Source organism: Bacillus rossius, chromosome 17, assembly GCF_032445375.1.
Source record: "Bacillus rossius redtenbacheri isolate Brsri chromosome 17, Brsri_v3, whole genome shotgun sequence".
Taxonomy (NCBI): Eukaryota; Metazoa; Arthropoda; class Insecta; order Phasmatodea; family Bacillidae; genus Bacillus; species Bacillus rossius.
In genome coordinates, this window is record NC_086344.1 from 17,767,578 (window position 1) to 17,793,794 (window position 26,217).

At 39.0% G+C, this 26,217-nt stretch overlaps 1 protein-coding gene across 1 annotated transcript in view; it reads right to left on the reverse strand.

Annotated features, from left to right (window-relative positions):
• LOC134540951 (probable G-protein coupled receptor 179) overlaps positions 1-26,217 on the reverse strand; it is a 247,960-nt gene that overhangs the window by 210,369 nt on the left and 11,374 nt on the right. Inside the window, exon 2 of the mRNA XM_063384039.1 lies at positions 15,780-15,888. Coding sequence (XP_063240109.1) covers positions 15,780-15,888 — 109 coding nt within the window. The remainder of the gene's footprint in view (positions 1-15,779; positions 15,889-26,217) is intronic.

The window sequence follows — 26,217 nt, forward strand, 5'->3', positions numbered from 1 at the left end:
GGTCTGAAAGGATCGTCTTCATCACCACGGTATCCTTGCAGCTACTGTGATACGTCGTTCGCATTTTCCCATGATGCACGAAGACATGAGCGGAGCAAATGCACGAAGAATCCTTCTCGCATGAAGTTTCGATGTGATGAGTGTCATGAATGGTTTACTCGAATTGATAATTTGCGACGACATGCGAAAAACTGTAAAGGTGAAGTCCGTGTGCCAACTGCTGAACTACCTGCAGAAATTTCGACTCCTCGGTTTAGGTTGAAGGCTCGTGAGCGTACAAGCAAGAAAACCGATGTGCAGCAACCGATTGGTATGACGTCTGAACAGGAAAATAAACCTAAGACTGTGTTCGGCGCATTTCAAGTGAACGATAATGGCTTCTACTTGGCGCAGTCTGCATTTCGTGGAACATTGAAGGACTACTATTATTTAAATACGTTAGGTGAGTCGAAAGACATTTGTAATTTTCTTGATGATATCAGAGAGGACATAATCAATCAGCTTACTGATGATGTAGCAACAAACGGACCTTTGAAATATAACTTGTGGTTGGACTGTATATATGGAAAGCCATATCCGTTCGATGACAAAGTGAAGAAGTGTGCATTCAAGACATCGGCTGCAGTAATTTACAGTTCTAACGATGTGAAGCAAACTGTTAAAAATGGTATCCAGAAACTCTGTCAAGAAGAGGTGGACTATGTCTGTAAAGGTTCTGGCTGGACTCTGTCTAGTATAAACCGATTGGAGCTAAGAAGTAGTCGTTGCACGTCTATGCAGGGCTAAATGTTTATAAGATTGTTGTTGGCTTTCGCAAGTGATTCTGTAGTAGGATAGAAATTGTGTAATAAATATTATGTTTGTAATAGACTTTGAGGTGTTTTATTTCTCGAACCTTACACTTTTCTGGTACTTTTTTAAAATTAAAGTTGTTTTGTATCGGCCAGGGATCGAACCAAGGACCTTAGTCGATCTAATCAATCAGTATATAGATTACAAATTTATTTAATGAATTTAGAACTTTTTCCCGAATCTCTAGCATTACAATTACGAATTTCCAATATGGTGGTCTTGGTGTCTGATAGGATGATGGTAGTAGAGGATTTAAAGTCTCTTTAAGAATTTTGAACATGGTTTATTGAAATTATTATTTTTTATATAAAATTAAATGTTTTGCATCATTCAGGGATCGAACCAAGGACTGGAGCGGATCGAATCAATATGTAAGTTAATGAGTGATTTATTTAATGAATTTTGGAATTTTTCCCGAATTTCTAGCTAAATAATTACGGATTTTCAAGATGGCGGCCATATTTCAAGATGGCGGGTGTCACAGTAATAATAAATGATTACTGCACTTTAGCGGATACGAACTAAACTAACATGGTGTCAGCGCACTCTCGTCGACGATACAATGATGATGATGGCTTCCAGCATCGAAGACAAGATGGCGGACATGACGTCATACTAGGTGACGATATATATGCTTTAAGAAAAGTGGTGGGAGTCAGTCTGCCAAAAGTCACCACGGGAGGAGGATCGGTCGCCATTTTTAATTTTTTTGGCCTCACCGGGTTCGAACCGAGGACTCCGAACTCCGTGTCGTAAAAATATATTTTTTAAATATTTTTCATTAAAATTTTATTAAATGGATTTTTTAATAAATTTTAAAAATTTTTTCATTGAAATCGGATAATAAAAAAGTTAAAGATGGCGGCCGTAACGAAAATTGCAACGGTGACGTCATCATCCAATATGGCGGAAAACACGTCTCCGGAATTTTCGAGAACACAATGACGTCATCCAAAATGGCGGATCCAAGATGGCCGCCGGGGTCAAGGTCAAAGGTCAAGGTCACATCCTGATAGAGGCTTAACTGAGGCTTGAGTTAAGGATGCTTAAGCCTCTATCAGGATATTTCTAGCCGTTGGGATTTTTGAGGAATAAAACGGGAAATTTTCCCTCGAAATAGGAATTTTTCCCTCGAAAACGGGAAATTTTTTCTTAAAACGGGAATTTTTGAGTCATTTTGAGTCATTTTTGAGGAATTTTGAGGAATTTTTGCCGCCGTGACGTCACAATCCAAGATGGCGGACACCGACACCACACACCACGCGCCGGCGCCAGTCCTCGGAAATACTTTCCTATACTACTTCTACTATAAGACGTCTTGTCACTTTTTCTGGAGATGTTACTTTCATTATCCTCTACCTTACTTATATCTTCAACACCAGTTAAGCTATTTCCTTCCTCAAGACCTGGAGATATTTTAACACAATCGCTTTTAAGACTAGGTAGATCAATTTCATTGTAAGACATACTGTCCCCGAGCATATCGTCTCCATCTATGTACTTTATCTCCTGAACAAGCTTGACTTTACAAGTTTTATAGTGTCTTTTTAATAAATAAAATAAAAAAATTAATGAACAGATTCTGCTAGCTTGTGAACTTCTCATTATTGAGCAAAGATATAGTTCTAGTACAGGCCAGAATTTTATTTATTTTTTTAAATTTTTTTTATTAATTTTTTTTTATTTTTAAATTTTTTTTTTCTGTATTTTTATGATATCAAAGAAAACTTGTGGTGGTTTTCTCTGTGTGCTTCCGATTATTCTTGTCAATATTATGGTGGTTTTCTCCGTGTGCTTCCGATTATTCTTGTCAATATTATGGTGGTTTTCTCCGTGTGCTCCTGATTATTCTTGTCAATATTATGGTGGTTTTCTCCGTGTGTTCCTGATTATTCTTGTCAATATTATGGTGGTTTTCTCCGTGTGTTCCTGATTATTCTTGACAATATTATGATGGTTTTCTCCGGGTGCTTCTGATTATACCTAACTAGACATCTGATGGATTTCTCCGAGTGCTTCAGATTATTCTTGTTATTATATTGATGGCTTTCTCCAAGTGTTTCTTATTATACCTAACTAGACATCTGATGGTTTTCACCGAGTGCTTCAGATTATTTGTGAGAGATCTATCTCTGCATGAAGAATTTTTTACTTACTGAGTCATGTAATTTCTATTCAGAGTTACATTTAATCAGTGAAATTCTGTCAATAAATCAGCACTTACAATATTTTTATCAAGGTGGATTTAAAAAATAATAACTTTACTCAGACAAATAATATGCTTTGAGACAGCTGAGAAGCATTAACATGAAAGACAAACTGTATTGTCCTTGGTGTCTAAGACAGGTAATTTTATTCAGAGTTTCGTATAAATTTCCGAAGTCATATTATCAAATCAACACTTAAAAAATAATTTTAACAGGTGGAAATCACACAAAAACCAAAGTTCATTATTCAGACGATTACGATGTCTTGAAACAAATGGGAAAAGCTATCACACACAAAGATTTCACTTCCCCTTGAGTTCTAGCGAAGCCCTCCTTCTGTTGCGATCGTTAGGGAGCATCCCGCATCCCACACAAAACATTGTCTACTTATACAGAAAACAGAGACTGCATATACAGACAACTGATACATGATGGTTGCTAATATGTGAATAGATTATCTTGTGATTCTTGCTAGGCCATGATATTATTCACTAATTTTTAAATAAGGTCAATGTTCTTCCTCTTGAGATCTAGGGTAGCACACCTTTTTCAACAGATCGTGAGTGAGCATTCCGTAACCTACAACCAACTTTGGCTGCTTTTACAACATAACATATGAGGAAATATGAAGGTGGGTAGTAAAACTACGTGGAACATGAGTTTTTTTAGTCAAAATGGGAAAAAAAATCTTTTTTCGTAAATAATTGATGAATGTTCATACATAAAAATACGAAGTACCTAAATAATACTATTAGTGGCTATTCAACCATTATGGAGTACGTACAGACTAGTGAAGGTACGATACTCAAATATCGATCTCGATCTGGAAGACATTGTACATACTGTAGCAAATACTTTGATAACATCTATAATGCTCGTAGACATGAAAAGAACGATTGTGTTAAAAGTCCATTCCGTCAAATACTAAGTTGTGGCAAGTGTGGTAGGCGGATGACACGAAGAGAGAAATTAAAAAGACACTATAAAACTTGTAAAGCCAAGCTTGTTCAGGAGATAAAGTACATAGATGGAGACGATATGCTCGGGGACAGTATGTCTTACAATGAAATTGATCTACCTAGTCTTAAAAGCGATTGTGTTAAAATATCTCCAGGTCTTGAGGAAGGAAATAGCTTAACTGGTGTTGAAGATATAAGTAAGGTAGAGGATAATGAAAGTAACATCTCCAGAAAAAGTGACAAGACGTCTTATAGTAGACTTCTACGGACTTTGGAATATTTTTTTGGAAAATTAGCAAGTAAGCTTGATACCAATGACGGTACTCCAATGTCAAAAAATTCGAAATACTGGGATATGCAAGATGAAGATGTCAGTGTGTTTGATAAAGATGTGAACAGCACCGATGATGGTGATACAAATTATCATAATCATTATTACAACGATTTTCAGAATATGTTCAGCAAACATTCGAAGAAGGTGGTGGCATCAAGTGAAATTGATTATATATCGTGGAAAGACCCGAACGTGTTAACGAACAGGTTGCGACTTTTACTTGTTTCGCAAGATGACGAAATTGTATCAGTTATCAAAGAAACGTGGACTATTCTTGATGAACTTAGAATTTCAGGGTATAAATAATAAGTTAGTAATGTGTATTGACTGATGAAATTTTATACTTTTGTATTTTTGATATAAATATAATTTTAAAAATTGTTATTAAAATGTGTCGTTATTCATGCCCTAATAAAGTTCATGTGTTTGCTACTTTAAAGAATTGAGTTGAGTATGAATATATTAATATATATCTCTGTGTGTGTGTGTGTGTGGAAAGTTTCCATTTTACTGTATGTAGATGATGGAAAATGAGTGTCGAAGAAGGAAGGAGTATGTAGAATTAAGTATCGATGACGGAAAATGAGTGTTGAATTGAGTGTCATCGATGGAAAATGAGTGTCGAATTGAGTGTCGATGATGGAAATTGAGTGTCGAATTGAGTGTCGATTATGGAAATTGAGTGTCGATTATGGAAAATGAGTGTCGAATTGAGTGTCTATGATGGAAAATGAGTGTCGAATTGAGTGTCTATGATGGAAAATGAGTGTCGAATTGAGTGTAGTTGATGGAAAATGAGTGTCGAATTGAGTGTCTATGATGGAAAATGAGTGAGGAATTGAGTGACGGTGATGGAAAATGAGTGTCGATTTGAGTGTCGATGATGGAAAATGAGTGTTGAATTGAGTGTCGACTATGGAAAATGAGTGCCGAATTGAGTTTAGATTATGGAAAGTGAGTGTTGAATTGAGTGTCGATGATGGAAAATGAGTGCCGAATTGAGTTTAGATTATGGAAAGTGAGTGTTGAATTGAGTGTCGATGGTGGTTAATTTGCGTTTGTGTGAATGTTAATGATGGAAAATGAGTGTTGACTCAAGTGTCTATTATGTAATATGAGTGTCAGTGATGACAAATGAGTGTAGAGTTCCTTGCATCCAGCACTGTGTATGTGTAGCTAGGTTCTGAAGGTTCAATGGAGTCCTGGTCCTATATAAAAGTAAACTTTGCTAACATGTTCACTGTCTGGCTTATTTAATTAGCAGTCGGCATGCTGTTAAATATTCGAATGTAAATAAATAATAGGGTGTTATTTGACTTCTTTTAGTTTATGTGTGCTGAGTGTAGTCGATTAGGCTGATATAAGTAAGTGAGGAGCTTAATGTAGAATGGTCATGTGTTGACGAATATGTGGGTGACCTATTGTATGTGCATAAATCGAATGCTAGTGGTCTGATAATATTTTGGGTTATTTACGAAGATTTTTATCGATGTGTGCTATGACAAGCTTAAAATGTCCAGTAAACTTGTAGAGTAGGTCTCTTGTTTCGGAGACTTTTGTCGTAAGGCTTAACAAGGATCGACTTTGAAGGCTTTGAAGATGTATGGTACTGGACATGTCTTGGCTGTAGCTATATCAACACTGAAGGTCCTCTGAACTGTAGATGATAGGTACAATAAAAAAATTGACTTTGGACCTAGCCTGGTATCGTATAAATTATTTTAGTCATGTGTTGTAGTCATTTGGAGTCAGTTGGATGTTATGTGTAGCTCTACATAATATTTAAATTTGGGTACCTACTTTAAATTTTGTTTGGGTTGTGAAAGTTCCATTGATTACAGACTCTTGCTCCTCTATTAAGTCTAAATTAACCGTGTATGTAGGATGTGTGATTAGTTGATTGTATATATAATTTAAATTCACATTCCTTGAAATTCCTAATTTTTTTTAAGTAATAACAATGGATGATGTATTGACTTGCGTATTATACAAGCGAACATGGTTATTTAAGCGAGACTTAGACAGCAGGTCCCTCAGTCCACCTCTTGTAGTGGTGCAATGCAGATCTGATGATTTGGCTTGTCTGCATATAAGTCTTGTATATGCATATTGATGTGTATCCGAACTCAATGGTAGCAACGTCGACATCGGTACAAATTCCAATGGTGGCGGGGTCAACGACTGCATAGATCTTGACGGAGGGTCTCGCGTCTTCACCGGGGTCCCTGACGACGGAGGTGATGATGACGAAGCAGATCTCGATGACAACGATGAGAGCAGCTCCAGAGATTCCGATGGTAACGAGGCTACCATCACCAGAGATCCCGATGATGGCTGTATCTACTGTCTCTTTACTCCAAGAGACTTCAATGTGTGCATTATCGAACGCAGAGGAGACTCCGATACCTGCAACTACATCGCATTTGGTAAATACAACATTTTGTGAGCAATTCCCAGCTTCTGCATCAGTCGTGTATACATCAGATTCTTTGGCATCCAGTACAGATGATCTGTCAATGTCGACTGGGAAATCTCCAGCTCATGCAACATACGGGACTTCGTCGCCTACAACAGCAGTGCACATTGAAAGTAAGATACTTTCCGAGCCGTCGGTGACTCAAGGTCTAACGACGAGACATCTGTGTACGTACTGTGACAAAAGTTTTAAATACCGACAACATGCAAGAAGACATGAAAATCATGTCTGTAGAAGAAACGCTAATCGTGTGACATTTCCGTGTGACCCGTGTGGTGTACATTTCACAAACAAAAGTAATTTGATTAGGCATTGTAAAAGCAAAGTTCATTTGCAAGTTGTACATCGGGGAAGCGATGGTAATTGCGATGAATATCTGTATGAGTGCTGCTACTGTGGTAAACGGTTTGAACGACTACGTAGTACACGCATCCATGAAAAGCATGGCTGCAGAAGAAATCTTGATCGTGTAAAATTTCTGTGTGAGAAGTGCGGTATACAGGTTACACGAAAATTTTACTTAAAAAAACATTATAAATTTTGTAAAGGAAGGTCTCTAGCATAATTTCAGGCCCTCTAAGGTGTTGCACTCCTGAACTGATGTATCGTGATCTGTATGAATTATTTGTATTTTGTCATTCTTAATACGAACTATAATAATTTATTTTAATAAAATTAGTGTCGCACGGACTGAGAAATGTATACGATATTTATACCATGTCAGATTTTATTGTGTATAAATGTACAATTTTAAGTAATTATTGAATTAAAGAATTTTTTATTTATTTTTCCTTAACCTACATTGTTTATCTTAATGTAATAAACTACATGTGACACGTAATTCAGGTCGGGTTTGTAATGTCCGTTTTGTCTTGTTTGTGTGTATTATTTTGTTTTACCAATAATGATGAAGACTGTTTTTTTTTTTTTTTTGCAAAATTATTTTTGACTGAGTATGCCATCTGCATTCTTAAGATTATTTATGGGAGATATTTTGGTAAAGTGCAGGTACAGGTAATGCCGTAACATTAGAGCAAATCTGACTAGGAACTTGATTTATTATTTCTGAGAAATAATTTATTACTTCCCGAAATAAAACTAACAGACTTGTGGGAAATTTATGGTCTTAAATCGTAACCTGTCATATATTGGTGGACAGTACGGGGGTGATATTAAAAAATTAAAGAATGTTTATCAATTGACCACACTTTGGAGTAAGCTGGTGCACTGGCTGTAACAGTAAGATTCTGGATACTTGGAAAGCGGTTCTTCATCCAAGTTACTCACTCCTTCGTTGCTGATTACTAACATGAATTTTTACAACATGGGAAATTAAATGTATACTGGCTAAGGTCTTGATTTAAAATATTTTGCTGCTTATAATTATCAGAGTATTGAGTATGGTATGTAGGAATCGACTCCTCTCGTATATGTGCTACACATCTATTTTTGTAGGTAGCAAGATATACATTCGTAGGCTGATTTTCTGCTCTCGTTCGGTGATGTATACTTTGAAGTGGTTCCGTCAAGTACTTTACATGTGCTTGATTACGATTTCACTGGAGTTTTACGTGTAATGAGTTGGAAGGCTAGCGACGTGATGTATGCATGTCTCGAGCAAAACATATGAGTGTCGCAGCATTCTGCAAGCTTGCAACTCCCGCGCGAGGGGTCAATGTTCATTTGCAGGTGATGGTAGGCGTGTCTCGATCGAGAAGTCTCTGCCTCTATCCTTGAGAATTTTTTTTTTAGGTTGACATGCTTGAATTTATGTACTTTTGACTAGTCGTACGTGAATAAGTTTAAATTCGTATGCATTGTAAGATATTTTTCTACATGAGGTAAGAGAAATACATATATGCTTCATTGACTGAGATAGGTATTGAACACACATGGTTCTTACCCTATGAGTGACTAGCACTTGTTTGTCCCATCTCCTCTAACCCTCGTTTACTACGTAATATAGATGGGACATGTTTGTTTTCAGAGATGATGGTTAAAATATCTTGGGTAAAGTGTCCTTTGTAGAAATTACTATGTGTGTTAATTATTTTAGTCGAAGTGGTAATTTAATCAAACACGTAAAAATAACGTGGTTTTTTTTTCTAATGTGTAAACAAATCAATGATAGGATGGATTTGTATGTAGAACTGGTAGTATACCACATCTCTTGAAAAACACTGCATGGTATATAATGAAAGACACTTGGGCTCAAGAAACTATACTAAAGGTGTAAAGGATGAAGCGGTTCCTAAGATTAAATGAAAGGAACTTTGTTGATTTTTTTTTCTATATACTACGATGATTTAATTTTGTTTGGGATGATGGGTTGAAGGTTTAAATAGTAAAACTGGACACACTAGCTTTTACAGAAAATGGGAATGGAGCTAACCATGTCTATAAAACAATAGAGACTATTGTAAAGCTTACACGATCGTAGATTGTGGTACGTCTCTGACAACAGAAATGCGGAGACGATATCATAAAATGAGTGATATTGATGCGGCTCCTGGTATTATAACTGGTAGCTACGGTGATGATGTCTTTACGTCTGTGATAGTGAAGATTTTAAGACTATTAATAACATATATGTAAAGATGATGGAAGCCGTAGCACGCGAGACCAAATTGCTCATCGAGAGTCAATCCAAATGATTGGTGAATAGGCTAAAACTTCTACTTGGTTCGCGATATGTTCAAAATTTGTACATCCTCAAAGAAACATGAACTACGATATGCAGGGTTTATAGAATAAAACCTGCTTTTTTTGATCAGATGTATATTATTGGAAATAAATATACAATTTAATATGAGTTTTATTAAATATCATTCTTACGTAAGTACTTTCAAGCTCTTGACGCCTACAGTGTACATAAAGTATATAAAATATTTACGTACCTGGTTCTTCAATTTAACAAGTACTTACATTTTACATTTTTAAATTCGAATTTGTTAACGATCAATGTCTGAAATGATGTGTGTTATAAACTATAAGTCCTTCTATAACTAGTGTGATTTATAAGACTGTGAAATTTTGAGGATAGTATGACCAATAGGATGTTAATATGATGATGTGGCGTTGGCTTGATACTTCGCTTGAATGGAATGTAAATGTTAACTTTGTGATGAAAGCTGCACGTGCGTGTATTGTGTGACCATTTCATTTGTCGAATTTGCTTCCAAATGTGTTACCTTATTTTGGTGTGCTTCTTTTTTAAATGATGTTTTGACTCGAGTATTATAGTAATTGGTTCTTGATTTGACTAGCATATTATTCCAACCGGTGCATGTATATAAGCGAGTCCTAGACAGCAGGACGCTCAGTTGTTACTGACGTCGACGGTGTACGGATCACCTAGTTTGTTTCTTCTGGTGCATAAGTCGTGTAATTGCTTGTTCTTGAAACTTCGATGGCATCTTTACCATCTAAAACGCTGAACTTGATGGACGACGCACCATCGTCTACGGGAACCCTGACGTCAGCTACGGCGGAGAAGGTGCAGATCCCGTCGGCAACGACGACGTCATCAAAAGAGGAAATTTCAACAGTCGCGATACCGTCAGCAGGAGAGACTTTAATGCCGGTGGTGCTGACTACGCAGGAAAACTCGTCGAACTTCGTTTCGCCCTCGATGGAAACTTCAATGGATGGTGATTCAACAACAACTAACGAACATGAGTGCTGTTACTCTGACAAGATTTTCTCAAACAACAGCAATGCTCGACGACACGAGAGGAGAGAATGCGCTAAGAACCCTTATCGTAAAATGTTTGGCTGTAACAAATGTCGCAAGCAATTTACAAGAAATGCTAATTTGAAGCATCACTTGGAGACATGTAAAGGTCCTGCAGAGCGGCAGAAAGTAAAGGTATCGGTGCAACAACGATGCATCGATGTGCATAAGAGTATGCCTAGAGATGACGCAACTGCGGCAACGTTAGTATCTGGATCGGGCCTGAAAGGCTCGTCTTCATCACCCCGGTATCCTTGCAGCTACTGTGATATGACGTTCGCATTTTCTCATGATGCACGAAGACATGAACGGAGTAAATGCAAGAAGAATCCATCCCGTATAAAGTTTCGCTGTGATGGGTGTCATGAATGGTTTACACGTATTGATAGTTTGCGACGGCATGTGAAAAATTGCAACGGTAAGGTCCGTGTGTCTACTGAAGAACTACCTGTAGAAATTTCGACTCCTCGCTTTAGATTGGAGACTCGTAAGAGAACAAGCAAGAAAACCGATGTGCAGCAACCGATTGCTATAACGTCTGGACAAGAAAATAAACCTAAGACTGTGTTCGGCACATTACAAGTGAATGATAATGGGTTCTACTTGGCGCAGTCTGCATTTCGTGGGACATTGAAAGACTACTATTATCTAAATACGTTAGGTGAGTCGAAAGACATTTGTAATTTTCTTGATGATATCAGAGAGAACATAATCAGTCAACTTACTGATGACGTTGCAACAAACGGTCCATTAAAATACAACTTGTGGTTGGACTGTATATATGGAAAGCCGTATCCATTCGAAGACGAAGTGAAGAAGTGTGCATTCAAGACATCGGCTGCAGTAATTTACAGTTCTGACGATGTGAAGCATACTGTTAAAAATGGTATCCGGAAACTCTGTCAAGAAGAGGAGGAATATGTCTGTAAAGGTTCTGGTTGGACTCTTTCTAGTATAAACCGATTGGAGCTAAGAATTAGTCATTTCACGCCTATGCGGACCTAAATGATTATTATAATGTTAACTTTCGCAAGTGTTCGTGTAGTAAAGTAGAAATTATGTAATAAAGTTTATTTTGTGAAAGAACTTGTGTTGTTTTCTTTGTCGAACCTGCCACTATTAAGTATATTATGTTTATTATTTTTCATCTTCATTCCGAATCGTGCCAAGGGCCTAAGTCGACCTAATTAATCATTTAATTGTTTGCAAATTTATTTAATGAATTTGTAACTTTTTCCCGAATCTCTAGCAATATAATTACGAATTTTCCAAGGTGGTGGTGTTGATGGCTTTTAGGATGATGTTAGTAGAGGTTTTAAAGTCTCTTTAAGAATGTTGAACATGGTTTATTGAAATTATTATTATTTTACATAAAATTAAACATTATTGCATCGGTCGGGTATCGAACCAAGGACAGGAAGCGATCGAATCAATATTTAAATTAATGGGTGATTTATTTAATGAATTTTGAACTTTTTCCCGCATCTCTAGCTAAATAATTACGGATTTTCAAGATGGCGGCCAAATGACAAGATGGCGGGTGTCACAGTAATAATAAATGATTACTGCACTCTAGCGGGTAAGAATTAAACTAACATGGTGTCAGCGCACTCTAGCCAATGATAACAAGATGGAGGTCTCCAGCAGACGAAGACAAGATGGCGGGCGTAACGAAACATGCTACAATTATATAATCCAAGATGGCGACCATAACGATACATGCTACAGTGGTTTATAAGTAATATTTTATTTAATTTCTATTATTTAATTCTATTATTTAATTTTTTTAATGATTTTTAAAATTTTTCCCGAATCTCTAGCATTAAAATTACGGATTTTCAAGATGGTGGACATGACGTCATACTACCTGATGGTATATGTGCATTGGTGAAAGTGGTGGGGGTCAGTCTACCTGCATCCACTGTGAGAGAAGGATCGGTCGCCATTTTTAATTTTTTTTGCACTCGGGTTCGAACCGAGGACTCCGAACTCCGTGTCGTAAAAGTATATTTTTTATATATATTTTATTAACATTTTATTAATTGAATTTTTTTATAAGTTTTAAAAAAAATTTCATTAAAATCGGATAATAAATAAAAAAGTTAAAGATGGCGGGCGTAACGGAAACTGCAACGGTGACGTCATCATCCAATTTGACGTCGGAGGCTTATCTGCGGCTGTAGACATGGATGCTTAAGCCGCTATATGGACATTTCTAGCCACTGGGATTTTTAAGGACTAAAAACGGGAAATTTTCCCTCGAAATGGGAATTTTTCCCTCGAAAAGGGAATTTTTTATTTTTTTATTTTTTCAGATTTTTTGGTGGAATGTTTTTCCACAAAAATGGAAATTTTGAGGAATTTTGGGCACATTTTGTCCAATTTTGGAGAATTTTGACACATTTTGCAGGTCAAATTCAAGGTCAAGGTCAAAGGTCAAGGTCACATCCATCCAAGATGGCCGCCGTGACGTCACAATCCAAGATGGCGGTCAGCTCCACAGGCTCCACACCCAGGACCCAGTCCCCGGATGCCCTATTATATACTACTTGTATGTATGGACAAGAAACTGTGAGCGAGTCTTGCAGTACTCGCCAGTGATGTGAGTAGTGGCATTAAGCGAGTTCTGGGGCAGGCAAATGAGTGAGTACATAACTAAACATTTCACAATTTAACCATTTAATTACGCTAATTAACCCTGTTAATAAATATAATTAACCCTTTAAACAATTATTCAAATTTATCAATTTTTATCTCTCGATGTATGTTACGCCGGTGGCCACCATCTTGTTTTTGGTATGCTGGAGGCTGATATCTTAGTTCAGAAGCTTGGTGGTAGGTGTCGCTAGTGGTATTTTTTTTATTTTCTAAAATTTGACAGGTAGTGGCTGGGATTTGATTCAAACATCTTTGGGTTGTATAACATAGGCCTACACGTTTACCCGCTCGACCATTAGAACCGTTGAAGTAAAATGTAGTAAATAAGGTATATATGCTGTCAAGGTATGTGGTGGCAAGTTGGTTTCATCGAGGGATATGTATACTTTCCCCATAATTCATTGCCCCTTTGATTTTTTTCTGGGAATTGTTTTCTTTTTAAGCCGTTGTCGGGTGCTACACCTAATACCATGCTTAATATGGATGCATAGAATTCCAAGGGAGACTCACATTGTATAAAAAAAAGTGTTAATCCATCTGATGCTGTACCTCTGAGACCTACCTCTCTCTAAGGTGATGTGGAAAACATCATGTGATTATTATGTTCCTAATGTCACTTAAGGATTTTCAGTCAATGGCGCGGTTATACTGCATAGGAGCTGAGCAGCTGCTGGCTTTCTGATGAGCTGCTCGTGACGTCATCCATGGCGTTGTTTACGCACTCTGTGCACATAAAGGAACAGATCTTTGGGCGCTTCACGCATCCAAGATGTCTGCTACTGAATCCAGTTTGGCTGGGGATATATATCGCCTTGCTTGTGTACTTTGTGCACATAAGGGAACAGATCTTTAGGCGCTTCACGCATCCAAAATGTCTGCTACTGAATCCAATATGGCTGGTGATATATATATCGCCTTGCTTGTGTACCTTGTGCACGTATGGGAACAGATTTTTAGTCGCATCACGCATCCAAGTTGGGGACGACTAGTGAAATAAAGAATGCGGAGAATTTTAAGGTTAATATTTTTTAAAATTCGATTGTACCGCCCTCTAATGGCCATTCCTTGAACTAAAGATGGCAATGGTGGCGCTATATGCCAACAAATTTTAAAATGCAAACTTGGTGGACAGTGGCAAACACATTATGAATTAAAGATTGCGCTCTCCAGCATCAACACTGTTAATTAAAGATTGTGCCCTCTGGTGTTTTTTTATTTTATTTCTACATAGCGCTTCCTACCTTACATCACCTACACTAAAGACATACCTTGTGAGATAAATACCTTATTTACTTCTTAATTTTTCAACTTTGCTAGTTATCAGGCGGGTAAAGGCGTATGTTTTCTAACCCAAGGGTGGAGGGATCAAACCCAGCCACTGCCTCTCAGATTTTTTAAAAACTAAAAATATACCACTAGCGACACCTACCTCCAATCTTCGGAATAAAAATGGCGGCCACCAGCAGTCCAAAACAAGATGGTGGCCACCAGCATAACAAACAGCAAGATAAATATGTTGATTAATTTGAATAACTGATTAAATGGTTAATTTATTATATTGTTAAAAGGACTATTTATATTGATTTATGGGTTAAATATATTGATGTATAGTTTAATTAGCAAAAAGGGTCAATTACCTAATTGTCATAATTAAAGGTTTATTTGAAGAAATTGTTAATTACCAAACTATTTTAATTAAAGTTTAATTAGGAATAGGGTTATTGACCCCCTCACTCATCCACCTGTCCCAGAACTGTCTTTATGCAACAACTGATAAATAACATCCAACCTCGGTTTCAAGCAAGATGACCTTTTCTCGTGTGGCAAATACACTTATAATACAAACATCATATGTAGCTATGTGAGTGACTGTTGAGAAATGATTACCAGTTGGTAGTTTGTTTGAGAACTGTCAAATTTGAAGCAACTTAAACTAGCATTAGAGAAACGATTATTATACACACTCATTTTACTTTAGGATAAAATGCAATTTGATATGTACATTTAACTATTTTAGATTTCAGAATAGTTGATGACAAGGTTACCTCCTAAAGGTGACACATCATTTCACAAAAGAAAAAAAATTGAAATCTTACAAACGATTCCTTTGGGAACCAGTTGCCAAGAAATAGTTTTTTTAATATTACAAAATAGATATTTTTACTTTGTACAACACAAAGGCTAACGTTATTTTTGCAAATTTTTAGAGATATACTAAGATATTCTTTAAAAAAAAGTGCATAATTTTATATTTTTATTGATGTTTAATTCAAGAATAATTTTGTTTAATGATGATAATTAATGTACGCAGTTAATACTGGAAATCTATTCAGGGAACGGTTTACAAACAAATTTTTAACTGTTGGAGGTACTGGGACAACATAGAGGATAAATGTTCAGGTAGTAGTCCAAACCCAGGGTTTCTGCGTACACTAGATTGTTTCCGTGTGAATGTACCTGTGAATGTGTATGAACACAACCTTATGCCCGGCACAGAGTGTCGTGAAGCGCGTGTCGGGAGCAGACGTGCGCGTGCTTCAAGGCTCGCCAGGACACTCACCTCGGAGGTCTCCGGGTCGCAGCGGTGGCCGCCGGCCCCGGGGCTGAGCGACTCGTTGCAAGGGTCGCCGCCCAGCTGCTCCATCGAGAAGAACACCCCCACCGCTCCCCTGCGAGCAAGAGCACGCGACCCTTCGGACGTGACGAATCAGCGGGGTCGGGCGAAGCAAGGACACTGGAGCATCGGCCACTGAGGAGGAAGGAAACTAGAGGACTGGGCACGAAGAAGGTTGGAAAACTAAGGGACTGGTCACGAAGGAGTAAGGAAAACTAAGGGACTGGTCACGAAGGAGTAAGGAAAACTAAGGGACTGGTCACGAAGGAGTAAGGAAAACTAAGGGACTGGTCACGAAGGAGTAAGGAAAACTAAGGGACTGGTCACAAAGGAGTAAGGAAAACTAAGGGACTGGTCACGAAGGAGTAAGGAAAACTAAGGGACTGGTCACGAAAAAGTAAGGAAAACTAAGGGACTGGTCAAGAAGAAGAAAGGAAATTAGACGGCTGTTTACGAAATAAACCAAAAATAGTGTACTCAAGAAGACTGGTCACATAGAAGAAAGGAAACTAGAGAACTGTGCACGAAGAATTAAGGAAAACTGTAGAACTGTCACCAAATAAAGAACACAATAAGACAGGTTGTGAAGAAGTAAGTAAACTAGAGGACCGGTCACGAAAAGTAAGAAAACTGCATATATGGTCATGAATTAAGAAAGGTAATTGGAGGCCTGATCATGAAAGTCATAAAAAATTAAGGACGCTAGAAGTCTGGTTGCGAAGAAAAAAGGAAACTAGAGGAATGGTCAATAAAGTCAAAGAAAATAAAGGACACTGTTAGACTGGTCACGAATAAATAAGGAAAACTAAGGGACTGGTCACGAAGGAGTAAGTGAATTAGAAGGAAGACTGGTCACGAAGAGGTAAGGAAACTGGGAGTCTAGTCAAAAAAGTCAGAAGACTAGAGGACTGATCAAGAAAGTCACAGAAAATGAAGGACAATAGAAGACTGATCATGGAAATGTAAGGAAACTAGAGGACTGGTCACGAAGAAGTTAATAAACTGTAGACAGATCAAGAAATTAAAAAAAATACACTGGAAGCGAAAGCACGTTATTGCGAATGGTAGCTCTGTTTAGTTTTATTATTTGTATTTTAATGGGTTTTTATAATAGGTGGTTTCTTTTTTGCAAACTCATATGGGTTATAAAAATTACAAAATGACGTAACATAATAATTTTATGACCAAAATAACAACAGGTTCTTACTTATTTTTCTACATTTTGTAACACCTATATGAAATATGCGTTAGAAGTTTGACCTCAAAATAGCATCTTAAATGTTGAAGTCGGCCTAGTTACTGGCATGCTTATTAATTTTTAGTGTTGACTTTTTCACAGCTACATTCATTCCTTAGCTGTTTTACAATTGGTACATGACAAAGTATTTTTACCATAAAACGAATACCAGTTAAAGCAAAAACTATTAGTATTAGGTTAGTTACAAGTAGTAGAGGAAAGTGCCCAAAACCGGACTACCCCCCCTAAAGCGGACCCCCGGTCTCCTGGCTCTGCATTCTCCTGAACTCGAGCGGTACCGAGTGCAAACAGTAGTCCAGGCTTCTGCCACGCCGTAGCGGAGCGCACACCTCGCTCGCTTCACTTGTAGCGTGACCACCCGCCATTGTGTGTTGTGGCAGTGTAAAAAGTTTTTGCAGTGTGCTACATAATTAATCATTTCTCCAAGATATTGGCAGGTAAGCCTTCGGACCTTTATATGTTTTTAATGGTAAGGTGCACTGTAAATGTTTGTATCAAACCCGTTTCATTTAGATGCTTGATTAAAAATTTATTGGGTTAGCAAATTGTTAGCTACAGTCGCGCAAACCGGACCCCCTTCAGTTGCCTAAACCGGACCCTTTGTTCCCTTAACCGGACCCCTTACATATTCATGTCTTATATCGGCTTCTATTTGTTTATACTCTTATACTTTTGGAATTCTGTTGCAGATTCCAAAAGGATAATGGGAAAAATTGATCAAAGAAAGTGGAGTCCATCTAAAATGACTAAAGCTATTGATGCAGTTCGGAAAAAAAAAAGATGGGTTGGAAGAAGGCCAGTAAACAGTTTAATGTTCCGAAAACCACACTAATGAGGTTGTCCAACATGAAGTACGGTACTCCTGAGGAAGCAGCAATTACAAAAAGAGGCAGACCTACAGTTTTGGGTGAAGATCTTGAACATGAGCTTGTTCATTATTGTCTTGCTATGGAAGCTTCTTTTTTTGAACTTACTCGTAATGACTTGCGAAGAATTGCTGTGCAATTGGTAGAGAGAAATGACATTGAACATCCTTTCAAAGATGGAATTGCTGGGAAAAAGTGGGTAAAACATTTTCTTAAACGCCACAAAACCAAACTGTCAGAAAGGAAGCCTACTGGAACATCCTACAGCTAGGCTCTCGGGTTCAGCAAAGAAAATACAGAGAAATTCTATAATGTTCTGGAAGATATTTATGAGAAAGGTAAATTTTTTACTGACAGAATTTACAATGTTGATGAGAGTGGAATTACAGTGGTACAAAGTAAAGTAGCAAAAGTAATTGGCCTTAAGGGTAGAAAACAGGTTGCTGCCTTGACATCAGGAGAACGTGGGGCACTTATAACAATTGTTGCTTGTATGAATGCTAGTGGCTCATTTGTACCACCTTTAGTAATTTTTCCGAGGAAAAATATGAGTGAACAGTTGAAAAAGGGTGCTCCACCAGGAACAATCTTTGCAACGCACCCTTCAGGGTGGATCCAAACCAACTCCTTCACTCAGTGGTTTCGACACTTCATCGAGTTTGCCCATCCTACGAATGAAAAACCTGTGCTGTTGCTCCTGGATGGCCACTTTAGCCACACACAGAATATTGATCTGATCGACTTGGCAAAAGCGAATAATGTTACCATTCTGTCGCTGCCACCTCACTCCTCGCACAAACTACAACCGCTGGATAGAAGTTACATGGGTCCTCTCAAAGCTTATTACAGTGAGGAAATCAGGCAGTGGTTAAGGCACAATGAGCGCGCCGTCAGTCCTTTTGATGTAATGGAATTGTTTGGCAAAGCCTATATTAGATGCCAAACTGCTCAAATAGCAATCAATGGATTTAAAATATCAGGCATATACCCCTTGAACAAGAAGCTGTTCTCTGATGCTGAATACATTGAAGAGGCAAACATAAAACGAGATTCAAGTTTCTACGAATCTGTGTTGAAGAAACAAACTGCAGAAAATCAGAGCTATCGAGAGAGCAGAGAAGAACGTAACACAGAGGAACCACGAGTTATTGTAGAGTTTGAACCAAGTCAACCATCAACGTCTTTGGCACGTCATGGTATTCCGCAGCCATCAGCTACAACTGAGGATCCTCAGAGTTCCACATCTTCTAAGACAAGCCCATTTGACATCACTCCCATCCCAAAAATTAAAAAGAGGACCTCGAACAGAGGACAAAAGGCCTGCAGTTCTACGGTCATTACATCCACTCCTTACAAAACCCAATTAGTGGAAGCTAAAAAAGCTAAAGAAGCCAAGGAAGCAGAACAGCAAGAACGAAATCATGGTCAAGGACGCAAAAGGAATCGTGGCCGGGGATGTGGTTCAGGAACAGAGCCATCAAGAAAAGGAAAAGTGCTCGTGACAAGGCATTTGAATTTTGAGAGAAATGTGAAAGAATCAAGCACCGAAGATGAAAACAGCATGTCATCTGGAAGATCCGAATTGGACTTTCTTCCGAAGTCTCCCCATCCAAAGATGATGATACTTCGTGTATGTTTTGTGACAGGAAATTTACGGAGGATTCTAAAGGGGAACTTTGGGTCATGTGTGTTATGTGCTTATTGTGGGCCCATGTGGATTGTGCAGGGGCTGAACAGGACGTTTATATTTGCGACTTTTATCGCTAAATGATGTAATTCTGTTTATAACTTTTGTATCTTGACATTCTGTATGTTTATTTGAAACTTAATTAGTAACTGTTTATATGATGTATATTTTGAAACAATAGATATTATGTTTTCTTTGATTTAATACCTTATTTGTTATTTTACTCTGTGTTATTTTAATAGTTTTTACAAGGGGTCCGATTTAGGCAACTATTTTTAAGATCGTCAAAGTGTAAGGGTTTGGTAAATAATTTTTTTAAAGCAATTTTTAATTATATTTTCCAAAATTACAAATGTAAATGCTTTACAACTTAACAAAGTAAATATTTCATGCTTTAAAAACATATTTTTTTACAGTTTACTTTGTGTTTTTATTAAAAAACAAAATGGGGGTCCACTTTTGGGCACTCTCCTCTATATATTAGCCGGTACTGGACCAGGATGCAGGATGTGGAGCCAAAAGCCGACTCTGCCATCTTGGATTTGTGACGTCACGGCGGCAAAAATTCCTCAAAATTCTTCAAAAATGACTCAAAATGACTCAAAAATTCCCGTTTTAAGAAAAAATCCCCGTTTTCGAGGGAAAAATTCCCGTTTCGAGGGAAAATTTCCCGATTTATTCCGCAAAAATCCCAGCGGCTAGACATGTCCTGATAGTGGCTTAAGCATCCTTAACTCAAGCCTCAGTTAAGCCTCTATCAGGATGTGACCTTGACCTTTGACCTTGACCCCGACGGCCATCTTGTATCCACCATCTTGGATGACGTCATTTCGTTTTCTCGAACATTCCGGCATTGTGTTATCCGCCATTTTGAATTATGACGTCACCGTTGCAATTTCCGTTACGGCCGCCATCTTTAAATTTATTATCCGATTTTAATGAAAAAAATTTAAAAATTATAAAAAAGTTAAATCATAAAAAATTTAATAAAATATTTAAAAAACAAACATTTACGACACGGAGCTCGGAGTCCTCGGTTCAAACCCGACGAGTGCAAAAAAATAAAAATGGCGTCCGATCCTTCCCCCGAGGTGGCTGCAGGCATACTGACTCCCACCACTTTTTTTTCAAAGCATATATATCGTCAGGTAGTATGACGTCATGTCCGCCATCTTGTCCTCGTCTGCTGGAAGCCATCATCAGTGTATCGTCGGCATGAGTGCGCTGACGCCATGTTAGTTTAATTCTTATCCGCTAGAGTGCAGTAATCATTTATTATTGCTGTGACACCCGACATCTTGTCATTTGGCCGCCATCTTGAAAATCCGTAATTATTTAGCTAGAAATTCGGGAAAAATTCCAAAATTCATTAAATAAATTTGTTATCTATATACTGATTGATTAGATCGACTAAGGTCCTTGGTACGATCTAGGACGATGCAAAAAAATTAAATATAACATCAATTTAACATAATAGTAACAGTTTCGAGGAATTAAACACCACAAGTTCTTTTACAAACATAATATTTATTTCATAATTTCTACTACAGGATCATTTGCGAAAGCCAGCAATCTTATAATCATGTTGTTCCGCAATGGTGTGAAATGACTAATTCTTAGCTCCAATCGGTTTATACTAGACAGAGTCCAGCCAGAACCTTTACAGACATAGTCTACCTCTTCTTGACAGAGTTTCTGGATACCGTTTTTAACAGTTTGCTTCATATCGTTAGAACTGTAAATTACTGCAGCCGATGTCTTGAATGCACACTTCTTCACTTTGTCATCGAACGGATATGGCTTTCCATATATACAGTCTAACCACAAGTTATATTTCAAAGGTCCGTTTGTTGCTACATCATCAGTAAGCTGATTGATTATGTCCTCTCTGATATCATCAAGAAAATTACAAATGTCTTTCGACTCACCTAACGTATTTAAATAATAGTAGTCCTTCAATGTTCCACGAAATGCAGACTGCGCCAAGAATAAGCCATTATCGTTCACTTGTAATGCGCCGAACACAGTCTTAGGTTTATTTTCCTATTCAGACGTCATACCAATCGGTTGCTGCACATCGGTTTTCTTGCTTGTACGCTCACGAGCCTTCAACCTAAACCGAGGAGTCGAAATTTCTGCAGGTAGTTCAGCAGTAGGCACACGGACTTCACCTTTACAGTTTTTCGCATGTCGTCGCAAATTATCAATTCGAGTAAACCATTCATGACACTCATCACATCGAAACTTCATGCGAGATGGATTTTTCGTGCATTTGCTCCGCTCATGTCTTCGTGCATCATGAGCAAATGCGAACAACGTATCACAGTAGCTGCAAGGATACCGTGGTGATGAAGACGAACCTTTCAGACCCGATCCAGATACTGACGTTGCCGCAGTTGCACCATCTCCAGGCATACTCTTATGAACATCAATGCATCGTTGTTGCGCCGAAACCTTTACTTTCTGCCGAACAGCAGGACCTTTGCATGCCTTCATGTGCGTTTTCATATTATCTTTTCTGGCAAACTGCTTATGACATTTCTCACAAACAAACATTTTACGATATAGGTTCTTGGCACATTCTCTATTCTCATGTCGTCGAGCATTGCTGTTGTTTGAGAAAATCTTGTCGCAGTAACAGCACCGATGTTCGTTAGTTGTTGTCGATTCGGCATCCATTGAAGTCTCCATTAATGGCGAACCAGCGTTCGCCGAGTTTCCCTGTGCAGCCAGCACTAGCGGCATTAAAGTCTCTTCTGCTGGCGGTACCACGTCTGTTGAAGTCTCCTCCAGTGTTGACATCGACGTTGCCAACGGGATCTGCTCCACCATCGTCGACGCTGACGTCATGGTTCCCGCAGTCGATGGTACATCCTCCATTGAGTTCGTCGTTAAAGTCGGTAAAGATGCCATCGAAGGCTCAATAACAGGCAATTACACGACTTATGCACCAGAAGAAACAAACTATGTGATCCTTACACCGACGACGGCAGTAACAAACTGAGCGTCCTGTTGTCTAGGACTCGTTTATATACATGCACCGTATGGAATAATACGCTAGTCAAATCAAGAACCATTTACAATAATACTAGAGTCAAAACAACATTTAAAAAATAGAAGCACCATCAACAAAAAAGGAAGCACATTTGGAAGCACCGACTACGAAAAGGCAGCACATTTGGAAGCACCGACAACGAAAAGGCAGCACATTTGGAAGCACCGGTAACGAAAAAGGCAGCACATTTGGAAGCACCGACAACGAAAAGGCAGCACATTTGGAAGCACCGACAACGAAAAGGGAGCACATTTGGCAGCACCGACAACGAAAAGGCAGCACATATAGAAGCACCGACTACGAAAAGGCATCACATTCGGCAGCACCGACAACGAAAAGGCAGCACATTTGGAAGCACCGAATACGAAAAGGCAGCACATTTGGAAGCACCGACTACGAAAAGGCAGCACATTTGGAAGCACCGACAACGAAAAGGCAGCACATTTGGCAGCACCGACAACGAAATGGCAGCACATTTGGAAGCACCGACTACGAAAAGGCAGCACATTTGGAAGCACCGTCATCGAAAAGGCAACACATTTGGAAGCACCGACTACGAAAAGGCAGCACATTTGGAAGCACCGTCATCGAAAAGGCAGCACATTTGGAAGCACCGACTACGAAAAGGCAGCACATTTGGCAGCACCGACTACGAAAAGGCAACACATTTGGCAGCACCGACAACGAAAAGGCAGCACATTTGGCAGCACCGACTACGAAAAGGCAGCACATTTGGAAGCACCGACAACGAAAAGGCAGCACATTTGGAAGCACCGACAACGAAAAGGCAGCAAATTTGGAAGCACCGACAACGAAAAGGCAGCACATTTGGAAGCACCGACAACGAAAAGGCAGCACATTTGGAAGCACCGACAACGAAAAGGCAGCACATTTGGAAGCACCATCATCGAAAAGGCAGCACATTTGGAAGCTCCATCAACAAAAAAAAGGCAAAAAGGAAGCACTGACAACGAAAAGGCAGCACATTTGGAAGCACCGACAACGAAAAGGCAGCACATTTGGAAGCACCCTCATCGAAAATGCAGCACATTTGGAAGCATCGCCAACCAAAAGGCAGCACATGTGGAAGCACCGACAACGAAAAGGCAGCACATTTGGAAGCACCGACAACGAAAAGGCAGCACATTTGGAAGCACCGACAATAAAAAAGCAGCACATTTGGAAGCACCGACAACGAAAAAGCAGCACATTTGGAAGCACCGACAACGAACTGATTCTGGCTTGTACTAGAACTTTTTCATTGCACAACAATGATAGGTTTACAAGCTAGCAGAATTAATTCATGTATTTGGCTTGTACTAGAACTTTTTCATTGCACAACAATGATAGGTTTACAAGCTAGCAGAATTAATTTATGTATTTTTTTATTATTTTTATTTTTAAATATTTATTTTTCCCTGTAATTTTATGATATCAAAGAAAACGTTAGTCGTTTTTCTCCGTATGCTTCTGATTATTCTTGTCAATTTTATGGTGGTTTTCTCCGTGTGCTCCTGATTAGTCTTATCAATATTTTGATGGTTAATCCGTGTGCTTGCGATCATTCCTGCGGTTTTTTTGGTCAAAGGTCAAGGTCACACCCATCCAAGAAAGCCGCCGTGACGTCGCAATCCAAGATGGTGGACCGTGAGAAATCTGAGAAGCACTAGCAGGAAGGAGGAACTTTTTTCTCCTTGGAGACTATCGAAGCCATCCTTCTTATGCGTTCGATAGTGAGCATCCCGCATCCCGCATAAAAGAAAAAAATATTATTTACCTGCAAGCAACACGTGACGTCATTTGATGTTGAAAAGCGGAACTACTTGCAGCAAGTACCTTTGCGTGAGATAAATTAACTCTCACCACTGAATAGTGCTATTGTAGTCAGATAAAGACATGAAGTTTCGTAGCCACGCGGTCAATTATTCATGCAGTCTCGTAACCATGCGTTATGGAAGCTTCGTAGTCCTATAGCCTCGCGATAACATAACCTTTAAGACTTGCAATCGCATAGTCTCGTAACCTAATTGCTCGTAGTCTCGTAGTTATTATGCATTGGAGCCTCGTAGAATTGAAGCTACTTAAGCAAGTAGCCTTGTAATCTTATAACATAATGTTGATGGTGCAGATGTAGCAAAAGAGAAAATTCCGACGAAGACAGATGCGGCAATTGGAGCCTTGTAGGCGAGTAGCTTCGTAGTCAAGAACTCATGCAGACTTGTAGACCTCTATCCTCGCAGTCACGTAAACTCGTTTTCTAGAGGCTTCGTAGCTCTGTAGTCTCGCAAGCCATGTATAACTCGTAACCAGCTAGATCATTTAAGACTCGTAGCCATGTGGTCTAATAGTCTATTAGACTTGAAGAATTCTAGCCAAATATATTTTGAGCCAAAAGACTTTTGGAACCAAAAGACTGTTGGTGTCAATGACTGATGGAGCCAATGAATATTGGAGCCCATGAATATTGGAGCCGATGAATATTGGAGTCAATGTAATATTGGAGCGAGCGAATTAATGGAGCCAATGAATATTCGAGCCAATGAATATTGGAGTCAATGACAAATGTGATGCATTTTCGTTGATGGTGCTGCCTTTTCGTTGTCGGTGCTTCCAAATGTGCTGCTTTTTCGTTGTCGGTGCTTCCAAATGTGCTGCTTTTTCATTGTCGGTGCTTCCAAATGTCCTGCCTTTTCGTTGTCGGTGCATCCAAATGTGCTGCCTTTTCGTTGTCGGTGCTTCCACATGTGCTGCCTTTTGGTTGGCGGTGCTTCCAAATGTGCTGCCTTTTCAATGACGGTGCTTCCAAATGTGCTGCCTTTTCGTTGTCGGTGCTTCCAAATGTGCTGCCTTTTCGTTGTCGGTGCTTCATTTTTGCCTTTTTTTTGTTGATGGAGCTTCCAAATGTGCTGCCTTTTCGATGATGGTGGTTCCAAATGTGCTGCCTTTTCGTTGTCGGTGCTTCCAAATGTGCTGCCTTTTCGTTGTCGGTGCTTCCAAATGTGCTGCCTTTACGTTGTCGGTGCTTCCAAATGTGCTGCCTTTTCGTTGTCGGTGCTTCCAAATGTGCTGCCTTTTCGTTGTCGGTGCTTCCAAATGTGCTGCCTTTTCGTAGTCGGTGCTTCCAAATGTGCTGCCTTTTCGTTGTCGGTGCTGCCAAATGTGCTGCCTTTTCGTAGTCGGTGCTGCCAAATGTGCTGCCTTTTCGTAGTCGGTGCTTCCAAATGTGCTGCCTTTTCGATGACGGTGCTTCCAAATGTGCTGCCTTTTCGTAGTCGGTGCTTCCAAATGTGCTGCCTTTTCGATGACGGTGCTTCCAAATGTGCTGCCATTTCGTTGTCGGTGCTGCCAAATGTACTGCCTTTTCGTTGTCGGTGCTTCCAAATGTGCTGCCTTTTCGTAGTCGGTGCTTCCAAATGTGCTGCCTTTTCGTATTCGGTGCTTCCAAATGTGCTGCCTTTTCGTTGTCGGTGCTGCCAAATGTGCTGCCTTTTCGTAGTCGGTGCTTCCAAATGTGCTGC